Source organism: Serinus canaria, chromosome 5 (assembly GCF_022539315.1).
Source record: "Serinus canaria isolate serCan28SL12 chromosome 5, serCan2020, whole genome shotgun sequence".
NCBI lineage: Eukaryota > Metazoa > Chordata > Aves > Passeriformes > Fringillidae > Serinus > Serinus canaria.
This window is the reverse complement of record NC_066319.1, coordinates 26,317,088-26,342,771: the sequence shown is the minus strand read 5'-3', so window position 1 is coordinate 26,342,771 and position 25,684 is coordinate 26,317,088. Positions and strand designations below refer to the sequence as shown.

The 25,684-nt window shown below is 40.5% G+C and overlaps 1 protein-coding gene across 1 annotated transcript in view; it reads right to left on the bottom strand.

Moving 5' to 3' along the window:
- STARD9 (StAR related lipid transfer domain containing 9) overlaps positions 1-25,684 on the bottom strand; it is a 93,961-nt gene that overhangs the window by 5,563 nt on the left and 62,714 nt on the right. Inside the window, 7 exon segments of the mRNA XM_018907617.3 lie at positions 155-338; positions 1,511-1,708; positions 2,479-6,863; positions 6,865-13,690; positions 14,561-15,041; positions 17,418-17,608; positions 24,749-24,796. Of these exon segments, the coding sequence (XP_018763162.3) occupies positions 155-338; positions 1,511-1,708; positions 2,479-6,863; positions 6,865-13,690; positions 14,561-15,041; positions 17,418-17,608; positions 24,749-24,796 (12,313 nt within the window).

Sequence of the window (25,684 nt, the reverse complement as noted above, 5' to 3'; positions counted from 1 at the left end):
CCCTGACTTAACTTGCTGGTCAATACAGTTGTTAAAGACTGAAGATTTTACTTTGCCAGTGCAACTACTGAAAGCTAGAAGACCAAGTAAAAATTACACACAAAGAAAATCCTGAGAACTTCAAGACTATGTATACTTTCAACATAATGCTCACCTTCTGTAACTGAGAAAATATTTGTTCCCGTATCCACCTTTTTTCTTGCTCTGCTCTCTCCCTAAGTTTGTCCCTAGCTCTTGCAATTTCAGTTTTGGTTTCCTCTCGTGCCCTCTGATAGTCTCGGAGCAGCAGTTCAATGTCTGAAGGGTGCTGAATGCTTCTTCTTTTTGGTTCTTGAACTCTGTAAGGATGGACAAGTGAGGGGAAAAACACATAATTACTTGAAATACCACGAGAAAATCCTATTTCAATTTAGAACAGGAAAACCTGCCAGAAAAGCAATTAAACCCCACCCACCACATCAGCCTCCAAAAAGCTTTTCGTTGCTCACTAAAGGCTAAGTAGACACAAGCCTTGGAAAATTACTCAGATTGAAAGTCCAGTTTCTACTGAGATTACTAGAGTGGTTTCTAAATCAGGTCTCCATATGATATAAGGTTATGGCTTTGGCATATCACATACAAGATTATTGTGTTGGGAAAATGCAAATCACATAAAAGATTATTGTGTTGTTGTCTCCTGACCACAAAGGAAGCAAAACATTTAGGGAACATGGTGGGGAACTAGAAACTGAAATTCTAAATAGTGAAGTGGTGCTGAGCTTTTCTGATACTTAAAATGAAACTGAACTCTGTGGCTTTTAAGTTAGTGAAGGAGTGTTCTGGTTCCTGCCAGGACAGGGCTAATTTTGCTAGGAGAAGGCATGGCCAGGACACAGAGGTCATTCTGTGCCACCTCACATCATTGCTGTGGTGGGGGAAAGGCACTTTTCTGGCAGAAGGGGTTCCTCCCAGCTGAGATGTGGCAGAGGGAGCCACTCCATATTGTCTATTGTCAGGGGGCTTTCAGTTTGAATAATTTCTTTTCTCACACCCTTTTGTTATTAGTGCTGTTGCTGTTACTGCTCTTTTTCTTATCTCATTGCTGTTTCCAGCAAATTGTTCTTATCTCAACCCATGATCTTTATCTTTCCTACCTCCTGTTGGAGGGGAAGCAGCACTGATTTCAGCAGGAGTACTAAACTGGAGAATACCATTCCTAAATCACAGCAAGACTGGTCTTTAATCAGTCTGCAGAGAATACTTGGCTGTCCCCATCCATCAAACCCATATAATAAATTAGACACTTGTTATGGACTGAAATAAAACTATTCCCAAGATTTTAATGAATGTTTTCTAAAATCAGGCATGTTTTTTTTCCTGAAAGCATTTTCTATCCAAAGGTGAATGCACCCACACTGAGAAGAATTCTGCCCCTGAAGTCTCTGATGTCAGCAAGCACCATTAATGTGCCCCCATTGTGCTCCCATTGTTCATGAGCATCAGGACTAGAGAGAGGTTTCCAATGCCCTACCTGGTGTTTTCCACCACATCTCTTCTCAGCTGTTGCAGATATTCTCGGCGTCTGCTGGGGAGATCGGGATCCCTCTGACTTGCATCCAGAGTCTGGGACAGACTCAGATGCTTCTGGGGGCTCAGGCTTCGGCTTCTTTGGTATCTTTGTAGCCTTTTTACTCTTTCCTTCCTCAGAGTTTCAATAGTTCTCATGTGTCTGTTAGGGAAACGTGAACAGAGTGACAAAATGCACCCTGCAAAGTTAAATTTTCTGATTTTTTAAGTGCTTAAATATTAGGTAGATTTTTAATGTAAAATTTTTATAGGAATCTAATACCATCTAATACCTCTTTGTCTACATGATGAGAGATGATGTAGAAACTCTAAAGTGCCACTGCTTTTCTGACAGCAGGAAATGTAAGAGAGGGTGGTGATTACTGCTGGTAACAGCTCAGAGGAAAATTGTGGGTGGAGACTGATGCAGCTGCTTCAAAATATTTGTTTTAACGTTTTCCCAAACTCAGTTCTACAATCACAAGAATCAAGTATCTTGTTTTTATAAAAAATTATTTTGTATATTTATGGGGGGTTCAAATTATTTTTGTTTCTTCATACTGCAGCATTTATTCACAGAAGCATGAATGGGATATTTCCATAAACAGGATGTATCAATTATTCTTACATTGCAATAAAACAATTAAATATATTCCTACTCAGCAGGTACACATGATAACTCTCATGGCTGCTGGAAATTTTAAGAGTGAAGTAACACTAGATTTGAATTACACCAAATCACTTTTCCCTGTTTTGTTGGAGTAACCCCAAAATTTTGTCCTAAATGCATTGCTTAACAGTTTTTAAAATAGGCCTGATAGTGTATCTCTTCACATTCAGTGGGACTAAGTGATTGGCTCATTACTAACTGCTATTTAAGCTGCATGAAGTGTATTAAAGATACTTAAAACAACACTACATAAAGTAATTTACCTTTCATAAAGTTGCTGCTTCACTGGAATTGCCCCTGGCTCATCTGCAGCTCCTCTCTGAAGCACCCTCAGCAGGGCATCTGTTTCCCCAATGCCGTAATTGAGCTTTGCTTCAGTCAGTTCCACTGTGAGGGGATGCTGATGCAGATCCAGCTGAATGCTAGACATGATCTGGGCACGCTCCCTCTGAAGTCTCTTGATCTCTCTGCTCCTGCTGTCACAAGAGGGGTAATTCCCTTCCACTTCTGTAGATTGTGTTCTTCTGGGCTTCTTGTCTGCCTGAGCCCTTAAGTCGGTCACGCTGCCGCTCAAGCCAAGGAACAGGGGAGGAGGGCTGCTCTTCACACCACACCAGTTGCTGAATTTATTGTGTAGGGGCAAGTCACGGAGGCTGTAGCTCCGAGGCCTGTAGGGCTTTGCAGAAGCAGAGCTCTTGCTGAGAGGGATTTCAGTGTCACATTCGCTGCCGGTGACAGAATCCGCGCTGTCGTCTCGGAAGGACGGCTGCACATCGCTCCCGTCAGAGAGCGGGGGAGGGCAGCTGTCCTCATTCCTCCAGAAGAAATCATGAAATTGCACAGAAGATGCTTCTGCCAGAGGTTCTGAGGATGTGACAGCATTTGCCTTACTTGAACAAGTGGCACTAATTTTTTGATTGAAAAGTAAGTCAGCGTTTGGAGAAGGGTAGTTACGAATCAAAGCAGAATCAGAACTCCCAGAGTACTTTTCGTGCCCGGTTCCAGCTGCAGAACTTCTTCCACCCCTTGTAACATACACACAGCGAAGGGAATGTGCCACTGAACCCTGGTCTCTGGCATCCCCCGTGACAACTCCACTGTGGCCTGACACCTCCAGCGTACTGCTGGAGTGGTACAGCCGCTCTGCACAAATGGTAGTGTGGGTGTCAACCCTCAGCCGGTGCTGCTGCTCCAAGTCTGTGGAACCATCCTGCCCTAAAATGTCTTTGGCTGCTTTCTTCTCTGAGAAAGTTCCAGATTTCTTTCTTATGCTCTTGTGTTCTCTAGAGGCGCTTGATTCACTGTCTGTTTCTGTCTGTGAAAAATTGTCCACATGATGTGGCGTGCTGAACTGGGGGCCTGCCCTCAGCTTCCTCTTGGTGTGAAGGGGACTTGAAGCAACACTGGAGTATCCAAGAGGTTCCTTAGCAGGGCAGGCAGACTTGCCAAAAGCAGTCTGGCTGCTGGGACTAGCGCTAAGAGTAAGAATAGGGGAAGAGGCCCTGTCGACTAGCAGGGTATTTTTGTACCAAAATTTTCTTTCAGCTGGAGTCTCTGTTTCATTGACGCTTCTTCTATCCTGAGTGTAAGACGTTGGAGAGTGAGAGGTGCTATTAGTAGGGCTGCTAACTACGGTGCATGAAGAACCATCTTGCCCTGAACTTGGCAAAGATGGTGTGAGAGGTGAAACTCTAGTACTACCAAAAGCAACGTTCTGCTGTGCATTTAGTGAAGTTTTTTGAAAATGTAAGACTGGGGTGGAAGTTTTGGGTAAACGAGGCAGATGCATAAAGGAGTCTTCCAAAATGCTGTCAAGACTGTCATGGAAGTCAGAACTGCCCAGGTTTTTCATCCCTGTTTGTTCTTGTGTTCTTTCTTCAAGAGTGGGTGTTTCCTCTTTCCTTTTGGGAATCTCTCCTACTGTATCTGCACTGATTTCTTTCCAATCAACATTTACTGCCTGAGCTGCTCTCCATTCCTTTTCTATTTTTGCCTCTGCTTGTTTTTCTTCATTTTTGCTTTGAGGTTTTTCCAAGATCTCAGTCTGAGTGCCTACATCTGCTGTAGTCTGAGTACAGCTATCTGACCTAATAGCCTTTACAGCACCTTCAGTTCTTTTTTGGTTGATTTTGGCATTCTGCTCACTGTCTATAATACTCTGTTGGGAAAGGTTTCCCAGCAGCTCAGAAGTGTTCTGAAGAAGCTGTGACAGATGCATGGACAGGTTTTGCATGCTTGTCCAAGAAGAAGGTTGATGAAACAAATCTCTGTTTGTTTCCTCCTGTTTTGCAGAAACATCTGTATAGCTTCTCTGGTGTTTTCTCTGCCTTTTATACCTTCCTGAAGTCGCTGTTTGTGTTCCTTGCTCACATGTAATCCCTGGTGTTTTTTTAGAAGGTTTTTCAGACTCTGAAGGATACAGCAGTACAATTTCATCAACCTGCATTGAAGAGTTACCAGGTTGTGTGGAAGGATTCTCAAGTTCAGCAGTGTTGTTTTCTGAGTGAGTCTCCAATGTTTCACTGGATATGTTGCTGTACTGTTTGGTGCTGTCACTCGAGCATGCTGATTGCAAGCCTTGTCTGACACTGCCCCATTCTTGAAGACCTTCAATGCTACTCAAAGTGCTCGACAAAACTTTTGCTGTAGCGTATGAACTTAGGTGAGAACGAAAAGGAGAATTTTGAGAGTTCAATCCATTGTCTACACTGGAACATCTCATAACTTTACGATTTTCCATAGTCAAAGGAATTTGATTGCAAGAGACATCGCTTGCACTTCCAAAAGCAAACTGTTTCCAGCCAATCCTGCAGGCTCCATCTTGTTGCCATGGGTGAATGTATGGGTTGATATCACTTGATCTAAAATGCATTGCATCTTTATTATCTTGCAAAAATAAATCAGTTTCTGGCTGGTATCCAGCTTCTTCTCCCTCCCCTTCACTACACTGAGCTACAGAATTGCTCTTTGAGTGGACCTTTGCTTCTGCACACACAGAACTGCGAGCTGTGGGCAGTAAGGGTGACGGAGATTGACTAGTGCAATCTTTCAAAGACTGGCTACTTTGGCTTCTTGCTGCTAAATTTTGTAAGTTTTTGGAATCACAGTTTGCAAGCTTTTTAGTTTGTGCCATTTTTTGCTGAAATCTTGGTTTAGGTTTAACTTGTAATAAGTTCTTTGATTCCTGCTTTGAAAATCTTTCAATTCCATAAAGATCATCTTCAGTTGGTGACGGAGGCTCTACACTCATATTCAAATCTTGCAGTGATTTAGATGCAGAATACAACAAAGGATCTACCTTAGATGAAGCTTCCAAAGTACATTCTGTGTCAGAGAAAGCAGCAATAGCTGGAGCTGATACCCTGTGACTTTGTAAGTAAGGTCTCATTTCACTTTGTTTGCAGCCCTTTGTACTTCGCGTGGTAGAATATGATCTTTTTCTCCTGAATTGCACCAATTTGGATTCTTGAGGAGTTAAATCATGGTTTTCAGACAAAAACTTTATGGAGGTTGTTTCATTATTTTTTACAGAATTGACCCTTTCTGATTTCAGGGTATTATTCCTCATTGTAGTGTCTCCCATTGTTGAGCAAGTGTTTGCCTCAGCAGCAGCAGCAGCAGCGCTATCAATGCTTGAACATATATTATTTTTGCAAAGTAAAATCTCTTTTCTACCATCTGAATTTGTTCTACCTGGCACCTGTTCTATCTGTTCACCTGCAGGCACATACTGGCAGTTATCCTGCAGATCTGCAGGGTTTCTTTCAAAACCCAAGACAGTGTGATATGGTTGCCTGGGATCAGGGCTTCTGTATGTGGGATATGCTTGCCCAAATGAATTGCAGGTGTATTCAGGATCCACTTGAACATCTCTTAGATGCAGATTTTCCAGCATTGTAACTTGTGAGCCTATTAATTCATTTGGAGAATTTGAAGATACATTAGTTTGCTTTTCAGCAGGTTGTCTACCTAACGTTTTTCTCTGCTCTGTCTTTACTGCAAAATGTTCAGCTTCAATATTTGAATGCAGCTCTTCCTTACTTCTGTTAAGTGTATTTCTCATTTGTCCCTCTTTGATAAGAATTGCCCTTCTAGTATCCCAAAAAGGTAATGATGGTAGTAAAAGAGAATTATCATTTGGTATTTTCTCTCTGTGTTTGTGGCAAGCTTCTTGGGGTGGAACTTTATCCCAATGATGCTGATCAATTTCTGCATCACTGTCAGGTTTTTTACTGTTACTTCTGTATGCAGGTTCCCCATCTACAGCAGAATTTTCATATGAAGTACAGTTTGTGTCTGAGACTGGAAAATGCCTGTTTTGTTTTGCAAGAGAAAGTAAAATACTTCCTGAAGCACATATTGGCTCATCAAACACCACAGCTTTATCAGACTGAGTGTCTTGTATTTGCAAAACAGCAAATGGAGACTGTTTCAATATATTTGGATGTGAAGTGTCATATGTGCTAGTTTCACCATGGCCTATATCTGCAGTTGAAGGAAATTCTGAAAATGCTGTAAAGACTGGGTAATTGACTCTTGCCAATGATTGGGGAAAATCTCCTTCTTTTACAGAGCACACACCTGCAGAATTGCAGGACACTTTCTCAGTCGAACAGCTGTCCTGAAGTGAGTGAGCTGATCCTGACTCTAAATACTAGAGATTTTGAGTCCCCAAGTGAAGAAGATGTGTTAAAAGCACTGAAGTTTTTGGAGCTTTGAAATGGTGTCTCAGGTGGAGTGCCTTCTGCAGAGTGTGATGGCAGAGACTTTGATTCATTACGGGCAGTCTGTCCTTGGCTCTGGAACGTGAGCAGACCCGATTCTGGTACAGTCACGCTGTTAGTGTTACTGCAGTGTTCTGAGAACTCATGAATTTTATCTGCTTTTTTGTCACCACAGTTCTGGAAATAACCTTGAACAATTTTCTCCTTTTGCTCTGTTTCCACAACTTTTTTGGGGAGTGTATTACTCTGAGCGTATGTGGTCTCTGCAACCGCAGAATTATTTTCCTTCTCATCTCCTTTTTGAGAAACACCAGGAAAAGTTACAGATACACTCAAATCTGTTGATTCACTTTCAATGTACTTTGTTTCTTCAGAGAGAACAGTATCATTTTTACCTTTGTCTCCACTGCTGACAATTAAACTATCTGCAGACGATGCTGGACAATTCAGAAGACCAGGAGAACATTCAGAAGTGCCCAAGTTCCTATTATAATTTAGAAAGTCTTTACTATAATGTGGATGTTCCTTTGGAGACTTGTTCAGGCCTTCTAAAAGGGCTGAAGCCTTCTCAGAAACAGCATTGCCTGACTGGTCTACACAGCACTCTTCAGAAGCATCATGTTCCTGGTTTTCTGTGGGCTCATGCTGATCACCAGCTACACCAGGAAACTTGGCATTTTCACATTTACTGCCTGCTGTCAGATAGCTTGCACTTAAAAATGTCTTCTCATCAGGCAGTGATGAACCCTCCAAGTGAGGTACTTTCTGAGTTGTATCAATATTCTGAAATATTTTTTGGGTAGAGCTTTCTGGTAGAGAGTGAAGGGTTTTTCCCACCCCTATATCTTCCATCACTTCTTTCTCTGAGGAAGACAGCAGATTTGAAGTATCCAACACTAGTGAATCTGGCACAATGCTACCCTTTACCTCTTGAGCTCTATCTTCGATGGAATTAAGACAGTCTTTTAATAATTCCTTAACCATTAAATCCATACTGTGTTCTTCATAAGCATTATTAATATCTTGTAAGATATCTTCAGAAGAATCTAATTTTTCCAAGAAAAATGAGCTTCCTTTGGCCCCTTGCTGAAGTACAACAGTCCCAGACTCAAGACCACCTGCACTGTAGGGAGTGAAAGAGCAGTTATCATTGACAGGCTGTGCAGATATATCATAATCAGGTCCATTTTTAAATACAAAGGATTCTTCCCCCTGCCTCTGCTGCATGGTCGTGGCTTGCAGAAGAGCTACACTCTTGCTCAGTGCTTTAGCTGGAAGATGTTTGTCTTCTCCCCTTTTGTCAGCTGTAACAGATGTGCCAACACCCATCTCACTCTCCGTCAATGTTTCGTAGTAAGGCAGAACAGCCCCAGTTCCAAGACTGCTGTTAGATGGTTTTGTACATCCTCTCAGTGCAGTGGGAACGTCTTGAACAAGATGGGAATCATCACCTCCTCCAAGATATAAAGGCTGTTTCACAGACTGGCATGGGGAGTCTTGAAGTTCTTGGTTTTTTTCTGTACACTTTTCTGATGCTGGTGGATTTTGTTGCTTGCCAGTGTCTTCATTATTTCCAGAAAAACTGGTAGACACCCACTGGCTTTCTCTTAATATTTCATTTAATCTGCTATCATCATGTGCCATTTGGTAGCTGCCTTTGTTTTCAGGGAAGAGTTCATCCAGGTTTTGTAAAAAGATCAGTTCTACCTCCTCTTCCATATTTTCTGCATATATCTGCTTTTGTCTGTCTGCTTTGGCCATTTCTACTGGCTTCATCAATTGCAATGGCTCTTCCTCAGCTCTGGAGCCCACTTGATCCAATTCACAAATGTCAAAACTTTTTCTAACAATACCTACATTCAAGTTTTCTGAAGTGCCATGCTCAGGAGATTGCACAGAGAAACTCATACACCTATTTCTGTCAAGACTTGTGAATTTTTGTTCAGTTTTGTATTGGTCAATATCAGCACTATCTTCAACTGAATATTCACATACATCAACTATATTTCCCATCTCTGCAGCAGAGTCCACTGAATCATCATCCTCACTCATTTCAGCAGGGTCTTGGTATCTTGAATTATCCTCCAACAGTGTATTTGATTCTGTTTCAGAAGCCATCAGGTACCTTTCAGGGATCTTAAATTGATCTAAAATGTCTTCCTTGTCACCTCTGTCACAGTACGTTTGACACAGAGCTGGAGACTGTTCATTTAAGTAAACATTTTCATCTGTGCATAAATCTTTTTGCCTCATAAGAACCAGCTCCTCAGTGTTTGTCATGGCAATTTGTTCTTCACTCCCAGTCACTTCACATTCATTAACCTTGTCTTCCTGGTGCAAACAGTTTGGTACACAATGCTCAATTATATTGTTAGAATTTATTTGTCCTTCATTTTCCAGTTTTGCTGAAACACTTCCTTGCCTCCTCGGGATTAGTGGTGTTTCAGCTACATTCTCTGTTGTTCCATTCATCTGTAAAGGCCCTTTGCAAGTATCAAGGAATCCCAAAGTATTCTGAATAACATCTGTTGTGTGGGAACACAAAGATGAAGGAGTGGTTTTGGGAGCAACAGAAAGCTCCTTTGAATAAACACCTATTTCTATTTTCTCACTTATTTCTTTTTGGCAAAGGCTGCTTGTTTCAAGTTGGCTGCCAGAATGCAGAAATGTTTTTGACTCCTGAGCATGTTCTGCCCCTGTGCTGGCTTCCTGCAGTTCAGCTGTGTGCACCTCTCCATGTGTCAGGCACAGATTTGTATTAAACTCACAGTGAACTTCACAAGCTGTGATATCAGTATGTTTCTTTGGATTCTGAGTTAGACCAGTGTCTTTGAAATCCCTTTTACTGTCTTCAGTTACACTTTGGACTTGGGCTGCTGGTCTGTCAGGTAAACTTTCAGTGTGTCTGGATTTATTTTCCAATGCACTTTTTTCTAAGTTGCTCACCTTATTGATTGATTTTGTTATCTCCTCACCTGTGGCTGTCCCTGTATTCTGATAAGGAGCCATGGCTTCTTCTGTATCTGTTTCCATGTCTCTGAAAAATTTGGATTCTTTATTTCTACAGGAACTCTCTTGAGAAATGGCTGCTGCTGCATTTGTGTTGCATTCAAATACCCTTCCCAACTCTGAATTTGCATTGTATTCAGCATGAAAGTCCACTGGGCAATCACTTTCAAAAAATGCCTCTTCCTCTCCTCTAGATTCAGGTAGAAATTTGTTCTGTGTTTCTGTTTCCAAGAGAACAGAGGCACCAAATTCTGCAGAAATGTCAGTTGTCTTGTGTGTAGTGTTCTTCTCTCCTGTTGACTTTGAAGAGCATGTTGGGCAGAGGCAGCCAGAATGTACAGAATGTACATCAGAACAATTTTTTGTGACACTGCCTTCCACAGTAAGATTAGATGTAGCATCACAATCTCCTTTCACTGTTGTGACATGCTCCAATAGTTTATCATAGTTTTCAGTCTCACATGCACTTTGAAAAAGATTAGCTTTAATTGAAACTTTGTAAAATAGGCTTGAATTAGATTCTGGGAGAAAATAATTTGTATTCTCACAAATAGCAGCAGGAAATGAGTTGGTGTTTTTCCCATCTACATTCAGTAGGAAATAACTTCCTTCATTTACCACTAGGTTTTCGTATTTGGATGAAAATTCTTTCTGAACTGTAGCCTGAGAATTCAATACATTGTGTCCTTTGCTTTCACTGCTTTCTTCTCTTATGTCATCGGTGCATAATGTAGAATTTTCTGAAATTTGCTGGGATAAGCAACTCACCTGACTGTCTGCTAGAGCACATTCAGGGGAATAATCCTTTGAATCAGGTTTGTGTTTGAATTCATAATGATTTAGTGAAGACAAGTCTTCATCCTTCGATATGTACTCACCATGATCTCTGATCGATGGCACCTCTGGCACAATGTCTGCTAAGCTATCTGTGCTCATTTCCATACAGATTCTCTCTTTTTGAGACATCTCTATTGGTGTTGCAGACTGGTCATAGCTTGTGCTGGCAGCAGCAACTAAAGGGAGACATTGATATGCTGTCTTCTGTGAGGAAAAGTCTGTCTCTGCTGTTACTTCTGCAGGTATTTGCTCATGATCCGTTTCCTGCATTGTTTCCAGATTACTCTCCCCAGACCTGGGGGGTTCTTCTGTACCAGATGACTCTGCTCCTTGTCCAGCCAGCATCTGAAGCTTGTAAGTGCTCACTAGAGAGCAGCTCTTGTTTGTTAAGTCACTGAGGAAGAAACCTTCATCACAGCATGTGGATATTTTTTGTACAGGAAAAAGCTGCCCACAGTTTCCAAATTGGATGTGTTTTACTGCAGATGTCTGTGTTGAGGTCATTTTATGAGCAAGTCCTATAGAACACTCAGCAGCAGGTTCACTGACAGGTGCATTTCCACTGCCTGAATCCGTCACACCTGACTCTGTCATCAAGTTATTGCAGTCATTGTCAAGCTCATCTTTCGAAAAAGTTTGGAATAAGTCATCTTCTAAATCTGTATCTACACAGCCATTCCTCTGCTCCACAATTTGCACAGGCAACACAGAGGTAAAAGGTGTTTTTTTCAGAGGGTGATCTTTTGGCAATTCTGGATGAGTTGTGGTGACAGAACTCTCCTCTTCCTTGGATACCAGTGACAAGCAGTCTGCAGTGGAGGTGCTTTCCAAACAGCTGAATGCTTGTGCACATTCGGTAGCAGACCTGTAAGCAGACATTTCACTCAGTTGCTCTTGTTCAGGACAGTGTGACCTTGAATGCTCATAATAATCATGCTCTGCTGAAGTAGGAACAAAAGGGGAACTTGGTCCTACTGAGCTAGCAAACGAGGATTTTACATTTGGAGATTCCAAGGAAGAACTTTCATTAGAGTTTGTGTATCCCTTTAAAACCTTATTTAATGATCCGCTCTCTGAAGTCCTGCTTGCAGTTGTTGTTTCAGGTAAAGGTACTTCCAATGTGTCAGAGGAGAAAACTGAGTTTATTTGGATTACATGATGTGGACTGTGAGTAATGCTGTGAATCTGCTTAGAGCCAGAAACAAAAGAAACCTCAGCAGCTGACTGCTTTAGATCATCTTTCTTTAGCCAAAGTTCTGGTTTGCTCGAAGAGCACGGATGAGCATCTTGAAATTCCAAGTTTTCATGGGAAGAGGATGCTGCTGTTCTGGGGCTGCTGATGTCAACCTTTGAGTCACAGGAAGACCAGGCATCATTAGTAAGCAAAGGATTTCCACTTGCATAATACAGTCCTCTTTCAGGAGACCTTTCTTGCTCTACAAAGGAGACTTTTGTTCCCTCCAGCAACTGCTGGCAAGCATTACTGGAAGCAGTCTGTGGCTTGGTGTTCAAATAAAAGGAACTGCTCAGCTTCAGATCATAATTTGTCCCTTCTGTACCTCTGTTGCAGGTCTTGGACTCATGGTTTTCCTCAATCTGTATAGCTGGTAATTTAGGAGTTTGTAACTTCCAGAAAATCTCTGCTGGCATTTCATCAGATGAGTCAGATTTGGATTCTTCTACCAGATCTTCTGCTGGCATCTCTTCTCCATCAGCCAAGCTATCCAGAGAAAAGCTTCTTTCAGCCTTCCCCAGTCTCCTACGAGATACATATGATGTCACCAAAGATGAAATATGGTTCTCGGTTCTGCTTTTGTAAAGTTTAGCTGGCTCATGATGGGCCTTTAACTTGTGAAATTGGCTTGTATTTTGCTTTTTGGCTTTATTTTCCTTTTCTATCAGAGAGTCTTGTGACATTTGACTGTCATCGCTTTCAGAATCTTCTGGGTTGGCAAGACATTTATTTCTGTCAAAATCTTCCAGTTTCAGTTTCTCTGGGAAAGCTTTTGCATAAGCACAGGAGAGCGAATCTACAGAATAGGAACTGTCAGTATCAGAAATCTCATTTTCATCATCCTCTTGCCAGTTCCCCAGCGTATCTGTGGCTGTCTTGGGCACTCCAGCACTAAGCATCTCAGCACTGTGCCACTTTTTTTCAACATAAGAGAGTGGTGTCTGTGAGTTCATCTTAGTGAGATTTCCTACTGATGTCGCTGCCACCAGATATTCTTTCTCTTCCACTGATGATTCCTCATGACTTGGCAAGGCTGAGTTTGCCTCTCTCCTCCAGGTCTTGACTGTTTGGTTTAGATGCACTGATGGTGGGTTTCCATACACTGTTTTCTTAATTTGTTTAGGAAAGTTTTCTGGAGAAGACCTATGGCCTTTTCCATTGATATCCATTCTGATCTTTTTATTGAATACCTGAGCTTTATTTTGTGCTACATTGCTGCTGGCAGGCTGACTTAAATCTCCTAGCACCTTTGATTTTGTCATTCTTCTCCCTGTAATAAAGGTTTTAGGCTCATCTTTCTCCTTAAAATGATCAGGAGAGGAACCTTTAGAGGTCTGGTTTGGAGATCCATCTTGCCCTGGACTGTCATCCAACTTTTCCATTTTTTTATATTTTTTATTGATATAAGCCATGATAGCTGAATCATTAGAGTGCTTTTCTCCTCCTTTTTTATTTTCAGTTGAAGATGTTTTTTGTTTTTCAGTTAGCTGCCTCTGGACTGAAAAGGAGATCCCCTTTTCATCATTAAGGTCATCACTCCCAGAAATGTCTTTACCACTCCTGTAAAGGTATTCTACAGGTGACAGCCTCTCTCTTGTACTACCTTTACAGTATTGATCAATATTTGGTGAGGTAGATAACTTGGAGACAGACTCCCTCTTCGAAAAACAGCTGTGGAAATAAAGAAGAAATAAAGTCCAATCCTTGCTTGAATAATATAGGTGACATTTTCACCACAGTAACTTATCTTGCAAATAAGAATAACAATTCATGAAGCAACAATCTTAACACCTCTCAAAATTCAATTCTAGCAGGGAATAAAAAATAAAATTCTGTGATTAATTATAAAATCCCCTTCCTATCTGGAAAGATGCCCCGCACACAAAGAAACAGCTCAATGCTATGAGGTATAGCTTCATATTGAATCTCTGTAGGCTCAAGTAGCTGTAAATGTTAATTAAAAATAAAAGATAGTTCTAAGTCACAGAAATCCACTTAGCAGAGTTTAGTTATTTCCTGCTGTGGAAATAGCTAAGGACCATGCTGTGATAGACACTGTAGCATGCCAACATTTTAGCTTTGCATGGAGATGATTATTTAGCTTGAGAAAGGCTGACCAGCATAAAAGTCCTTTCCATAATCACCCCACAGATACCAATATTCTGGAGGAGAGTTTGATGATGATCAAGATAAGATTGTGCAGAAGTTAGTATTTACCAACAGTTTGAACAAGGCAACAACAACAGCTAAGCCATTCTAAAAAGCTTTCTCAAAGAGGTAAAAAGTGCGGAAAGGCTTGAGAGAGAAATGTAAAAAAGTGGAAAGTCCATGTCAGAGAGATAAGTAGGGAATGCACTGTACAAACCCAAAGGAAATGGACAAACAGCTCCAGCTTGATGTACAATAAAGTGGCCTCACTGATATTGCAGATTTGGGGATTTTCTTCAATACATTGAAAGGCATTCAGGTTAGGTGGCCTGAAAATACCTTGAATTTACAGTACTTTTGAAAGTGCAGAGGATTTGGCAGATGTTAACTTACCTGGGTACCTGGGGTGGGTACGAGTCACAGAACAAATGCCTGTGCTGCAAGGAACTTGAACCCAACAATTTCTGTCTCTTTTGCAAGTGGTGATCCAAAGAGGACTGTACAGCAATATTATCACTTAGGACTTGGGATTGTTTCACACACTCTTCACTGAGCCAGCAGCTAGCTTCCAGCTGCTCCAGGTTTTGCTTGGCTTCCAACAGCTTCTGCTTCTTGACTATCCTTTCCAGCCGGAACTTGACCTTCTTCCGCCTTATGTTTCTTTCAGCCTTTTTTAAGGAGTACCTTTGCAAGAGCTCCAGCTGCACCAGTCTCTTCTTGTTCTGCTGTAGCAGGGAAAGGCAGGTTTCCAGCCCAGTGGTGCTCTGCACCTCAGCCTCTGCACACAGCGTAGGCTCTGTTTGCACTGCAAACTCCCTCTGCTGCTGCTGAAGAGCAGCCAGACGTTTATTCTCATTTATCAGCCACTGCTGGTCTGTAAACAAAACAATGATTGAAAGAAATTAAAAATCATAGGAAAAACACTACTTCTTACTATCTTGTTTCTTAATTTAATCAGCCTTTAGAGGTTATTTGAGAACAGAATTTCTATGTGTGACAAACTATTTAAAGAAAAACGTACTGTTGCTCGACTTCATTGATAACTAAAAACCTCTTCATTGGGTTAAGGACTCAGGTAGCAACTGCAGAATAGAAGCATGGAATCATAAAATTAAAGAATCATTAAATGGCTTGGGTTAGAAGGGACCTTTAAGTTCAATCGGTTAAATGTTCACCAAATAAAACAAATATTGTCATGGCAAAGATGCAGGTGAAGCCAGCACAACCTTGAGCTATTATGGCAAACAGCTCAAAAAACACAATCTCATAGCACCTGTCACGGTGTATTTTTCACAGAATTACCACTCTACTCTACAAAAAGAATTACATACCCTGCTTCTCTTAATGACCCCTCCAGTTCATAAATGCCAAATATGTTCACACACCAAGTGATTAACCTAATTTGATAACAAAATATGTTACCCCTGCTTACACACTAAGTCTTCTCTAAATATTCAAAGCCTGATCTTTGCAGTCAGTGAGGATGCAGTAGAGAATAGAACAAGGCTGATTTGCTTTAAACCCTAGATGCAAGAATACTTTCATTTCATGCAAGGGTTGGATGCGCTTAGAGGTTTTTCAGAGCACACCAGCTTCAATCTGAGCTATGATGAACTGTAACAAAGGAAGAGATTATTGAGATCACCAAGACAAGGTTGTATCTGATGGCTTGAACCTGTTCTCTCAATGGAACAGATTTTTTATGCTGTTGTAAAAATATACATATTCAGCTCTCAAAGCAAATAAAAAAAATCCACTGCTGAACAAGCAATGTAAAAATCTCAGGCCAGGTTCCTTTACAAGTGGAGCACTTCTCAAAGAACCAAAGTTTCCAAAAGCACTGCTGTCTTACTAGCAGCAATTTTCTTTTGGCTGAGCTTACTTTCAATGTGCAGTCCTTTACTAAATAATCAGTGTTTCCTTGCTTGTTCAGGGATGTAGGAATTATGAGGTATTTTAGTTTGATGTGATGAATGAGGGCTTCCTGCAGCTCTGCACAGCTGAGCTGCAAGAGAGGAATTTGGGGCTCTGGAAGTTTCCCTAGTGCAAGAAATCCTTAGTGCAGAGACACTGTAGGTATCACTTGCTTGATGAATACTGATCTTGTTAAATACACTTCATTAGTGATCCCCACCACAATGAGTCTCCTGTCCTCCTTTTTCCTCCTTGTATGGGCTGCTCTGCAAAGAGCACATGCACAGAGGTAGGAATTCTAACTCTATGGGAACTTTGTGGATAAAAGGGAAGCACTTTTGTCATTATGTGAGTTAATTTTTCTTAATAACAAGTTTAGTTTTGATATACAAAGCTTTTTTTTCTCAGATTTGTTTCCAGACGTGTTCTCTTTAGCGTGATTTTAGCAAGCAGAATATTTGGCAGATCAGTTTCCCTGCAAAAGAGCTGCAAGCTTAAGATGCTAATTAATCTCTGCTCAAAAAACTTGCCTCTGTCAGGAGCTGAGCAGCCACAGAGGGCACAGAAAAGGTGAAGAGCTTTGGTGGGTTGCCAAGTAAAGAATTGTATTTGGCTGGCAAAAACTACCTGCCTGGCTAAGCTTTGCATGAACACAGTGAAAACAGCAGAACTAGAGGGAAGCAGAGAACAAGTCTACAGAGCCACAAAATAAAGATATTTTGGGAAAACTCTCTGAATTTTCTGTACTATCTATGTATTCTTCTGCTACGTCTCATCAAAACAATTCCCTTTTAATCTCTCCACCGTGGCTGGCATAATTAAAAGATGGCTGGCTGCATAGGTTTTGATCTGAGACACTGCCAAAAATTCATGAAGTTTTTGTCTTCCAGGCTCAAACAGCAGATTTTGCCAGGTGGCAATGACACTTTTGCATAGGCACTCTTTGCTTATCAAGAAACCTAGTTTAAACAGATGAGAAGACAAGCTAGAGAACATCAGAACCACGGGGAGGCAGGATTGGGATCGGGCTGGGAGAGGAGGCTCAGAGCCACAGGGGAGCAGCTGGTGCTGTCCCTCCCAGCAGTGCTAATGACCTGCAGTGCTAATTAAACAGTGCTGCTGGAGCACTGCTGGAGAAGGAGGCCCTCTAGCTCTGTTAATCAAAGCTCAGTTACTGTTCTCAAGGGAAAGGCAATTGGAGAAGAAATCCACTAATTAGTCATAATAAAAGTTCCACTCATACAAAAAAAAACCATCACTAGCACAAGAATGTTGAGAGGATGAAAGTGTGCAGTAATGGAAGGGAGCTGAAGCAGGGGAAGAGGCAGGTACCCACTCTCTTGGATTTGCTGGTTGATGAGTGCTTGGTCATTTTCTAGTTCCCGCTCCGCTTTGATCTGTCCTCTCAGAATCTGCTGCTTTAAATCCTCAACATAGAGCTGCTGTTGTTGAATTTGTTTTCTGTGGAAAGCTTCCTGGTCTCTCAGTTTCTGCTTGTACTCTTCATGCACAGCATCTATTTCTCTGCTGTTAGAAATGTCGACAGTGAATTTAAACCAGGAACAAATATTATTTGTAATAAAACCAGTCATCTTGCTAAAGAAAGACAGATAACATTCAAGGTGTTGTTTAGTTCAATAAGGGTGCATTATGACAAAAACTCATAGTTGTGGATATGCACATCACAGCAAGCTGCAACCCTGTAAGTGTCATAAATGCCAGAAAACATGAAAGCTCTGGCAGTGAAGCAGGTAATTCCATTGTCAGAAAGAAAACAGCAAAAAGAATTTTTAAAATTGTTGTCACTTTTCATTCTGCTATATTCTTCCATAAATGAAACTGGGGAGGGGGTTGTTTTCAAATTATAAAATTTTATTACCACTATATAAGATACTTGTCATCTAAGTACTTCAAAGTGCTTTACAGAAATGACCAACATTCTTTGTTTTCAGACCAAAACCTCCAACCTAGAAATATTTACAGGCATTGTCAAGATTACACCAACAGTCTCTGGCAGTGCCAGTGAAAGACCTTGATCACCCACACCTCTGTTGGATGTAAGAACTATATCAGGTTACTGCTTCTATATTTGGAGAAGAATTTGGATCAGAAAAGTGAATAGCCTGTGAAAAACTGCTTTATAATCTTCTCCAAGATGTTTGGCTTCTGACTGTGGGCCAAAATTTTACACATACAGAACAACATTCACAAGTATCTCAGAAGTATCAGAACAACAACAGAACAACTATCAGAAGTATCTCTTCTTACTATAATGCATTATAATACTCAAGATATCTTAGCCCTCTGAAAGGAATATATATTCTGCTTCTCCACATGTTACCATAAAGAAATTATTAACATTCAAGTAAGGTTATATCTAAAGGTGATATATCATCCTTGCCTGCTAAACACTGCATTAGTATATATAACCTCAGAAAATTAAACCTTTGAGTCTTGAAAAAATGTTTCAATTACATTTTAATAAGAAATTAAGTGATGTATTCATTATACTTCTAAAACAATAAAAACCACCAAAATTCTAAAGAGTCCATAAAAGTCAAAAAAACTCAAAAAATATAATTTCAAAGGAAATCTTTGGAAATATCATGTAGTTTGTAAAATCTCTACCAATACAAGGTCATCTGTATGAAAAGAGTGCTTGACCTTTGCTACACAGGAATAATTTAACATCTCAATTTAGAACTGTAAGCATGTGTTCAAAGCAACCATTTCTACAGCAAAAACTTGATTTTGTGTGATAGTTTAGCAGAAAGAACAGATCAAATAATTGAGCAGTGAAAATCTACAAATCTCCTGGAGTACCTTAACACAAGGCACTGCACTCCATAAGAAGTAGGAAGGTCTCAGTACACAAAAGCTATAAGATTTTCAATAACTCACAATATTACTATGAATCTTGCTCACACAAGAAAAACAGAATTCTGTTTTGTTTTAATGTTCATGCAAATGTAATGCTGAGAGTAACTGAGAGAGAATCGAGAGAATCTCTTCTGTTCAGTTGCCTGTCATGGTGAAAACACAGTGCAAACTTTGCTGCTGCCATCTGCTAAGTGGTTTGTGTCTATTTGTCACCCACACCAACAAATTGTAAGAATATGCAGGTCCAAGATCTCTTTGTCCTTGGCTCGTCTCCAAAGATGCCAGTACCCTGTGATTTGTAATTTTTTTTGCTCTCAGATAAACTTTAATTGATCCCCAGGAAACAGAAGTGGGATGCATCATTTCTGATTCAGCCGAGGTAGGTTTGAATTGGCACCTCCCTGCAACACTGAAACATTCCTATGGAGACTACAAACCTCCAGCTGTTCAGGTGTTTGTAACCCCACCAGCCAGGGGGGACAGACTCTGAGGCTAAAGAGAGACTGGTTCACTAAAGAACCACTTTCCAAACACAGTATTGAATCTGAAGTATCTTGTTAGGCAAATCTCCCATGGTTTCAGTGGTAACTCTCAGGGAGGCTTCCCCTAAATGCAGCTTTGAGGTTGCCTTCCATATTTTCTAATGGAGCAGCCATATAATCTGGAGGTTAAAGTACTGATCCAGGACAAAACACTTCTGATTTTGGAGCAGTTACATGGCCTCTGTGCTTTCACATCCTTGGCCTGCAAGGTCTTCAGGACAAAGAGTGCCTCTGGATGCTCATGCACCAAACCTAACAGCCTCTCTGCAGAATCTGGTGATGAGATAGTCTTTAACCTGTTCTAATAACAGCCACATGAAAGCTCTGGTTCCTCTGGTGGTATGAAAGTTGAAAAGTATGAATCTAAATTTTTCACTGCTCTCACATGACCTTGGGCAAGTTGCTTAGTCTGAGATGTGTGAAAGAAACAAAGTGGATTCATTCAAGAGAAGTGATGGGGATCCATTAGCATTATCAAACATCAGAAAGTCAAATATCAGAAGAGCTGATTTCTATTAATTTATCACTGCCTGCATCATTCTGCAAGAAACTGAGGAAAAGAAGTAAATCATTGCCAGCAGGCTGAAAAGAAGCATGATACTAAAACAGTAGTGAAAGAATTTTTGTTCTGGAACTGTTTACTAAAACCAGATAAAATTCCTCTGATAAAATGTCTCTCATTCTTCCTAACCATGACTTTCAGCTCTCAGCCAATCTTGCCATAAGATTGACTTATTAGATTTCAAACTGCTTACAAACTGAAACCCAGAACATTTAAGTAAATGAAACAACTCAGTGCTGCCTTTCAATCCAAAGACCTAACCATGCCCACAGGGGTGGTTAGGTAACATCTGTTTACAGCTGTGAGAGGGTCACAAGCTTTTCCTATACTTTCCAATGGTTTCCTTGCTGAAACCACACCCCACCCCCACACTCTAAAGGAACAGAGAATAAGCAACACAAGCAATGCACGTGGCAGAGTGCTGTTTGCTCTCAGCAGCACTAGCATATTCCCTCACATGTGCAGTGATGGCGTTTTGCTGAACCCACACGAAATTGTGAGATCCTTTCCAAGAGCTGCCTGTGTTTGCACACAGAGCAGAACACCAGGCAGGCCAAAGTGATGGGATTAATCACAGCTCCACACTATGGATACACCCCAGGAAGGCAGAGTCCAGAGGAACAACCCATACTCCACTTTAAACCTTGGAAAAACTTACACAGCACAGCAACCACTGCAGCATTCTTTCTGCTTTTGTTCAGGTGATGTAGCTAGTTGGTACAACTCTCCCTCTGTAGGGTTAAAGTCTCTGTAATAAAGCACTGATGTTCCAGGTATATATACAACTTGCAGTTCTGCTGTTATTTCAGTGTCTCTGCTTAATTTCCCAATTTCTAGTAGTACAAAACAATATCAGGCAGAGCAGTAAGGCCAGGTCTGAATACAGAGACTGAACATTAAACAGCTTTTTATGAAGCTGCTGCTCACAGACAGTTTTCTGAAGTGGAACAAAAAGATAATGAAAATCCATGCAGAGCCACTTACATAATACTCAAATGCAAGAGGATGTTTTTCCCTCTGGCTGTGAAATACTGGCTGTGAGAGCAGGATTGCTGGCTAGTTTGGAATACAGATCTGTCTCTCACAGAAACTGCTGAAACCAAGAACATGAAGTCAGAATTCTCCCTCTCTACCTTTGAACATGCTATGTCATGTCAGCACACTTCTGCTGGTTTGTGGAAATAACATGATAAACTAAACTAAAAAATGATATGACAATGGCCCAGAAAGAAAATATTATTCACACACACTCCATAGCTAAATCATCTAATTAGCAATTCAAAGAACAGCAGTCAGTTTGTGTCATATATGTTTGGATGACTAAACTAAAACCAAGTATCAATCCAGTTAACATAGGAATTTAGCCAAATTTTGTAATAATCAGGAGAGATCACTATTTTTTTTTCATCTAAAACATCTTAAATCACATATACTATTAAATTTAGACATGAAACACTGGAATGCTATGAGATACAGGAAAAAAGCCCAGCATGCTGTTGCTCATATTTCTGCTTTTCCATGCAAGCAATCTGCACTCAGTATAGTTCTAGCAGGAAATAAAATAGCCTCAGGAGAAACATAAGAAAAACAGCTTCATTTCTGTAGGCATCAAGACATACATGAAGTCTTGATTTCACAGGACCAGCATACTCTAGCATGCAGCTTATTAAAAAAAGCAATTCTGAAGAGAATTTCATAAAAGCATGCAGAATTCTGGGTGTATCAAATGCAGCAAGAAGTGGCAACAGTTATCCCCTCCTCCAAGTAAACCATTAAAAGCTGCAAGTAAAATGACAACAAAAAGACACCAACCCTAAACTAAAGATAATCCCAAATTACTGAGAAAATATGAATATGATACCGATTCTGCTGGATTGCTTTTCCATCTCATTTTTCTCTCCAAAGTTTGCGCGATGCACGCTAAATGAACCATCTGTAAATCCACATTTTTTTCCAGCCGGTTTTGTTGTCAGCTCTCGGGGATCCTATTGTGCAATTCTCCTCCCCTCTTCCCCAAACACTTCTGCTGCTGATGCAGAGGCTGGCGGCTGCTACAGCATAATGCAGCTTCCAGTAACCATGGCAGCAATAGCTCTGAATACCTGCTGCAACAAAATCCTAAGGCTCAAATAGAGAAACTACAGTGAAAAATAATTCCTTGGGGTAAAAGCTGAAATTTGCCAGTTTTCTCAAAGAAAACATCAGTCAAGTTAGCATCCCCATCTTTTCGACTGCCAAGTGTTCAAGTCCTATTTGTCTTTTACAAATTATTTTTCCCAAGGGAAAAGGAGTTAAAAATAAAGCAGAGAAAAAGATGTTGGCAAGGCATTTTGTGCCCTCGCAAACCCCACACTGAGAGCAGTCACAAGTTAGAGCTGCAAGCCTATCCACTAATGCACAGCTACACAACTGCTCCCACCTTCTCCAGCTCTATCCTCCCCCTCTTGCCGTGTCCAATCCAGGGCCCTTCCCGCAGGGCTCAGAGCAGCAGCAGCAGCAGCAGCAGCAGCAGCAGCAGGCACCACGCAGCTGCACAGGATCTACATCTGCTGCTGCCTCACACAGGGGCCAAACCTCTCCCTCCTCTTCCCTAATGCAAAGGGAAGAGCAGGGAAGGAGATACAAAGACCTTGTGCTGCCTCCCGAAGGAATGCCACCCACAAAACTCGAGCCAAAAGTTGGGGGGCAGTGGTGGGCAGGAGGTGGGAGCCAGAAATCAGTCAAAATGGCCAGCAGAGTCAGAAACCTTTAGAAATAAGGGATCTTTGGAAACCTACACACATAGTAATCCCCTTCACAGAAGTTACCATCAAGTGAGGTATCATTTAGATTTCTGAATAACTGGTTTGCTTAGAGAAAAAGCACACTGTTCTGTTTCATATGTGGTTGTTTTAGCCTTTCTATGCAAAACTTCTTTGTCTTTGCCAAAGCCCCCAGAATAAAAGTAAAGCAGGGGTGCCTTATTTAAGGCACCCCTTTAAATGCATCTCTAAAACAGACCTCTTTTTGGCCAAGAGTCACAGGCACAAGACACAGCCACATTCTCCAATAAAGGCCAGTGCTGCCTCTTTAAATTCCAGTTCAGCTAACACAGGTTTTCCCTTCACAATGTCAGTTATATATAGAATTAGTTACCCTGCTAATCCACTACACACGATTCTGCTGAAATTGTAGAGTTGCTGTAACTGACACCGTGCATTTCTCTGTGAAACAGAATATTTGAGGTATCTTTTAAGAGATGTAAAAGTTTGCTTTAACCTTTTTTTTTTGGTTTTTTTTTTTTTTTTGGTAGAGCATTTTGAAATTCTCAAATGGAAGCTGTTAGTGAGAACTCAGAGTATTTTACAGACAGTAGTTGGACAAGTTAACTGTGCTACATTAGAATAATAGATACGATTGTAATAATAAAATAATATGATATGTTTGTAATATAGAATAATATAGATACAAACATATAGATATGTTTGTAATAATAGAATAATAACTATGTTTGTTATGCTGTATTGAATTCTTCCCCCACCCCAGTTTAACAGTGTTGGTATTTTCAAGGAAAGGGAGTTAAAGCATGTTCCAAGCACCTAAATAATTCAGTGTACTGCCATACCACTGAACTCTAATGGAAAAACTCCTATGGGTTCTTTCCTGAAACCAGCAAGACAATAAAATCACAGTTTTTATTTGTATGCTGTATGGTACTAAGGCAATGTCAGGAGAAAGACCTTTATTATCTACTTATTTGTGGTGATGCTGCAGTAAGACTGATGCCATTCTGTGTGTTTGCTGGCTGACAGCAAACATCAGAAACTTGCAGTGCTGGGGCTATTAGGAGTAGGGTGTATGAGGAAGCAACCAAATTAGAGTATAATGACTCACAATGCCTGAAGTTTTAATATTTGTGTGCAGTGGTAGAAAATAATTTTTCCTCTCATTTCTCAAAATATTTTAATGTACAATTAAAGGTTGGACTGGTAATTCAACCCATAAAAGGCAGATAAGAAAAACACCATCACACTGATAGCATGGGAGATAAGACTCCTATCATTAATAATCATTACTGTAATACATATATTAATATGATCTGAAATAAAAAATCCAGAAGAAAGCAAAGTACCATTAGTTTCTGATGAAAAAGGTACTTAAACCCATGGAAACTCAACAATTTCTGAATTACTTCTGTTTGCAGCTGCTGTGCTCCTTTGCATGAATGAACCACATTCTCTGCTAGGAATTATTTCTCTTTTTTTACTTTTCCCTAAAGCAATTTTATTCTCACCAGAAGAGAACCCAATTTTTCCAAGAAATTTTCAAAATACTAATGAGTATTCCCAGTACCTACTATTGGCACAAAATCTAATACATTTAGGGTTCTTATATGCTGGAAATTGGTGGCAACTCCAGAGTAAACCCCACTCTAGCTGTGGCTTTTAAATGCATTCTACACATGCAACAAAGATGCAATCCATTTGCACAAGATCTCACATGAATAAAGAACACAGCTGCATAGCCTTGCCTGTAATTCAGCTTCATGGACAGATTCTTGTTCCAATACAATAAAACAGTTTGAATTAAAGCCTAAAGTGTTAGCTTCCATCCCTTCTGGAGGAAGTCAGTGTAGCACAGGGGAAAGGCAAAGCTAAAGGTGCCAAAAATTTCAGCATGATTTAGACGCATTAATAATCTTACCTTGGTCCAAGAGAACATTTGTTTTCTTCATAGTTGCTACATCTTTTACTGCAAAAATAAAAATAGAAAATCCTAAATATTTGGGAAAAAAGGCAAGAAAACTTCACTGAAGCCTATTGCACACAATGTCACTGTAATTTTCAGAAGAGGAAGATGCAGATTTCTAGCAGCTGGGAGAGCACCCAGAACTCTCAAGGGAGAGGGGGACAGAGAACAAGACACACACACACAGAGCTTTACCTGGTCTTCTACTTTCCTCTAAGCATCTCATTCTGACAGACAAGACTCTGCATTAGGATGGACTTTTCTACTGGTGATCAAGTAAACACTCCCTGTAGTCCACTTAGTCCTGTATTATGGTTTGCAAAGTATCTCACACACACCCGTTAGTACTTGACATTTATTCTTACACTATCAGTCTTAGGCTAGATGTCTCAACCATAACCCCCTCCATGAGCAAAACTTCTTGTCTGTACAGAAACACAGGCTCACAGGTTACTGCAAAGCAAGGCTGAGTGGGTCATTTCAGTTTACCTATGCCAAATAACCATTCAAAAGGATATTTAACTGGATTACTTAAAGTGAAAAACCAGCTGTTATAAGACATAATTTACAGATCATTCCTGTAAGAGATGGACATTGATAAAACCTAAGCAAATCAATAGCATAACACTTTTCATTTTTACTGAAGAAACCATCTGAAATCCTCTAGGTAAGCATGAGGGTAACTTCAAGCAATGTAATATGCTTGTAATATCCTGTTCAAGGGATTAAAAAATTGCTCAACACAAACAGGTTTTCTATTTGAACATGGCTGGGGAAAAAAATCAATCAGAACTGTTCTGCAGTTTTGTCAGGTTAAAAAGGGAAAGCCAAGTACAAATTTGTGATAAACTGGTCATAATGCTTCTGGATTTCTTCAGTTTTTCCTAGATT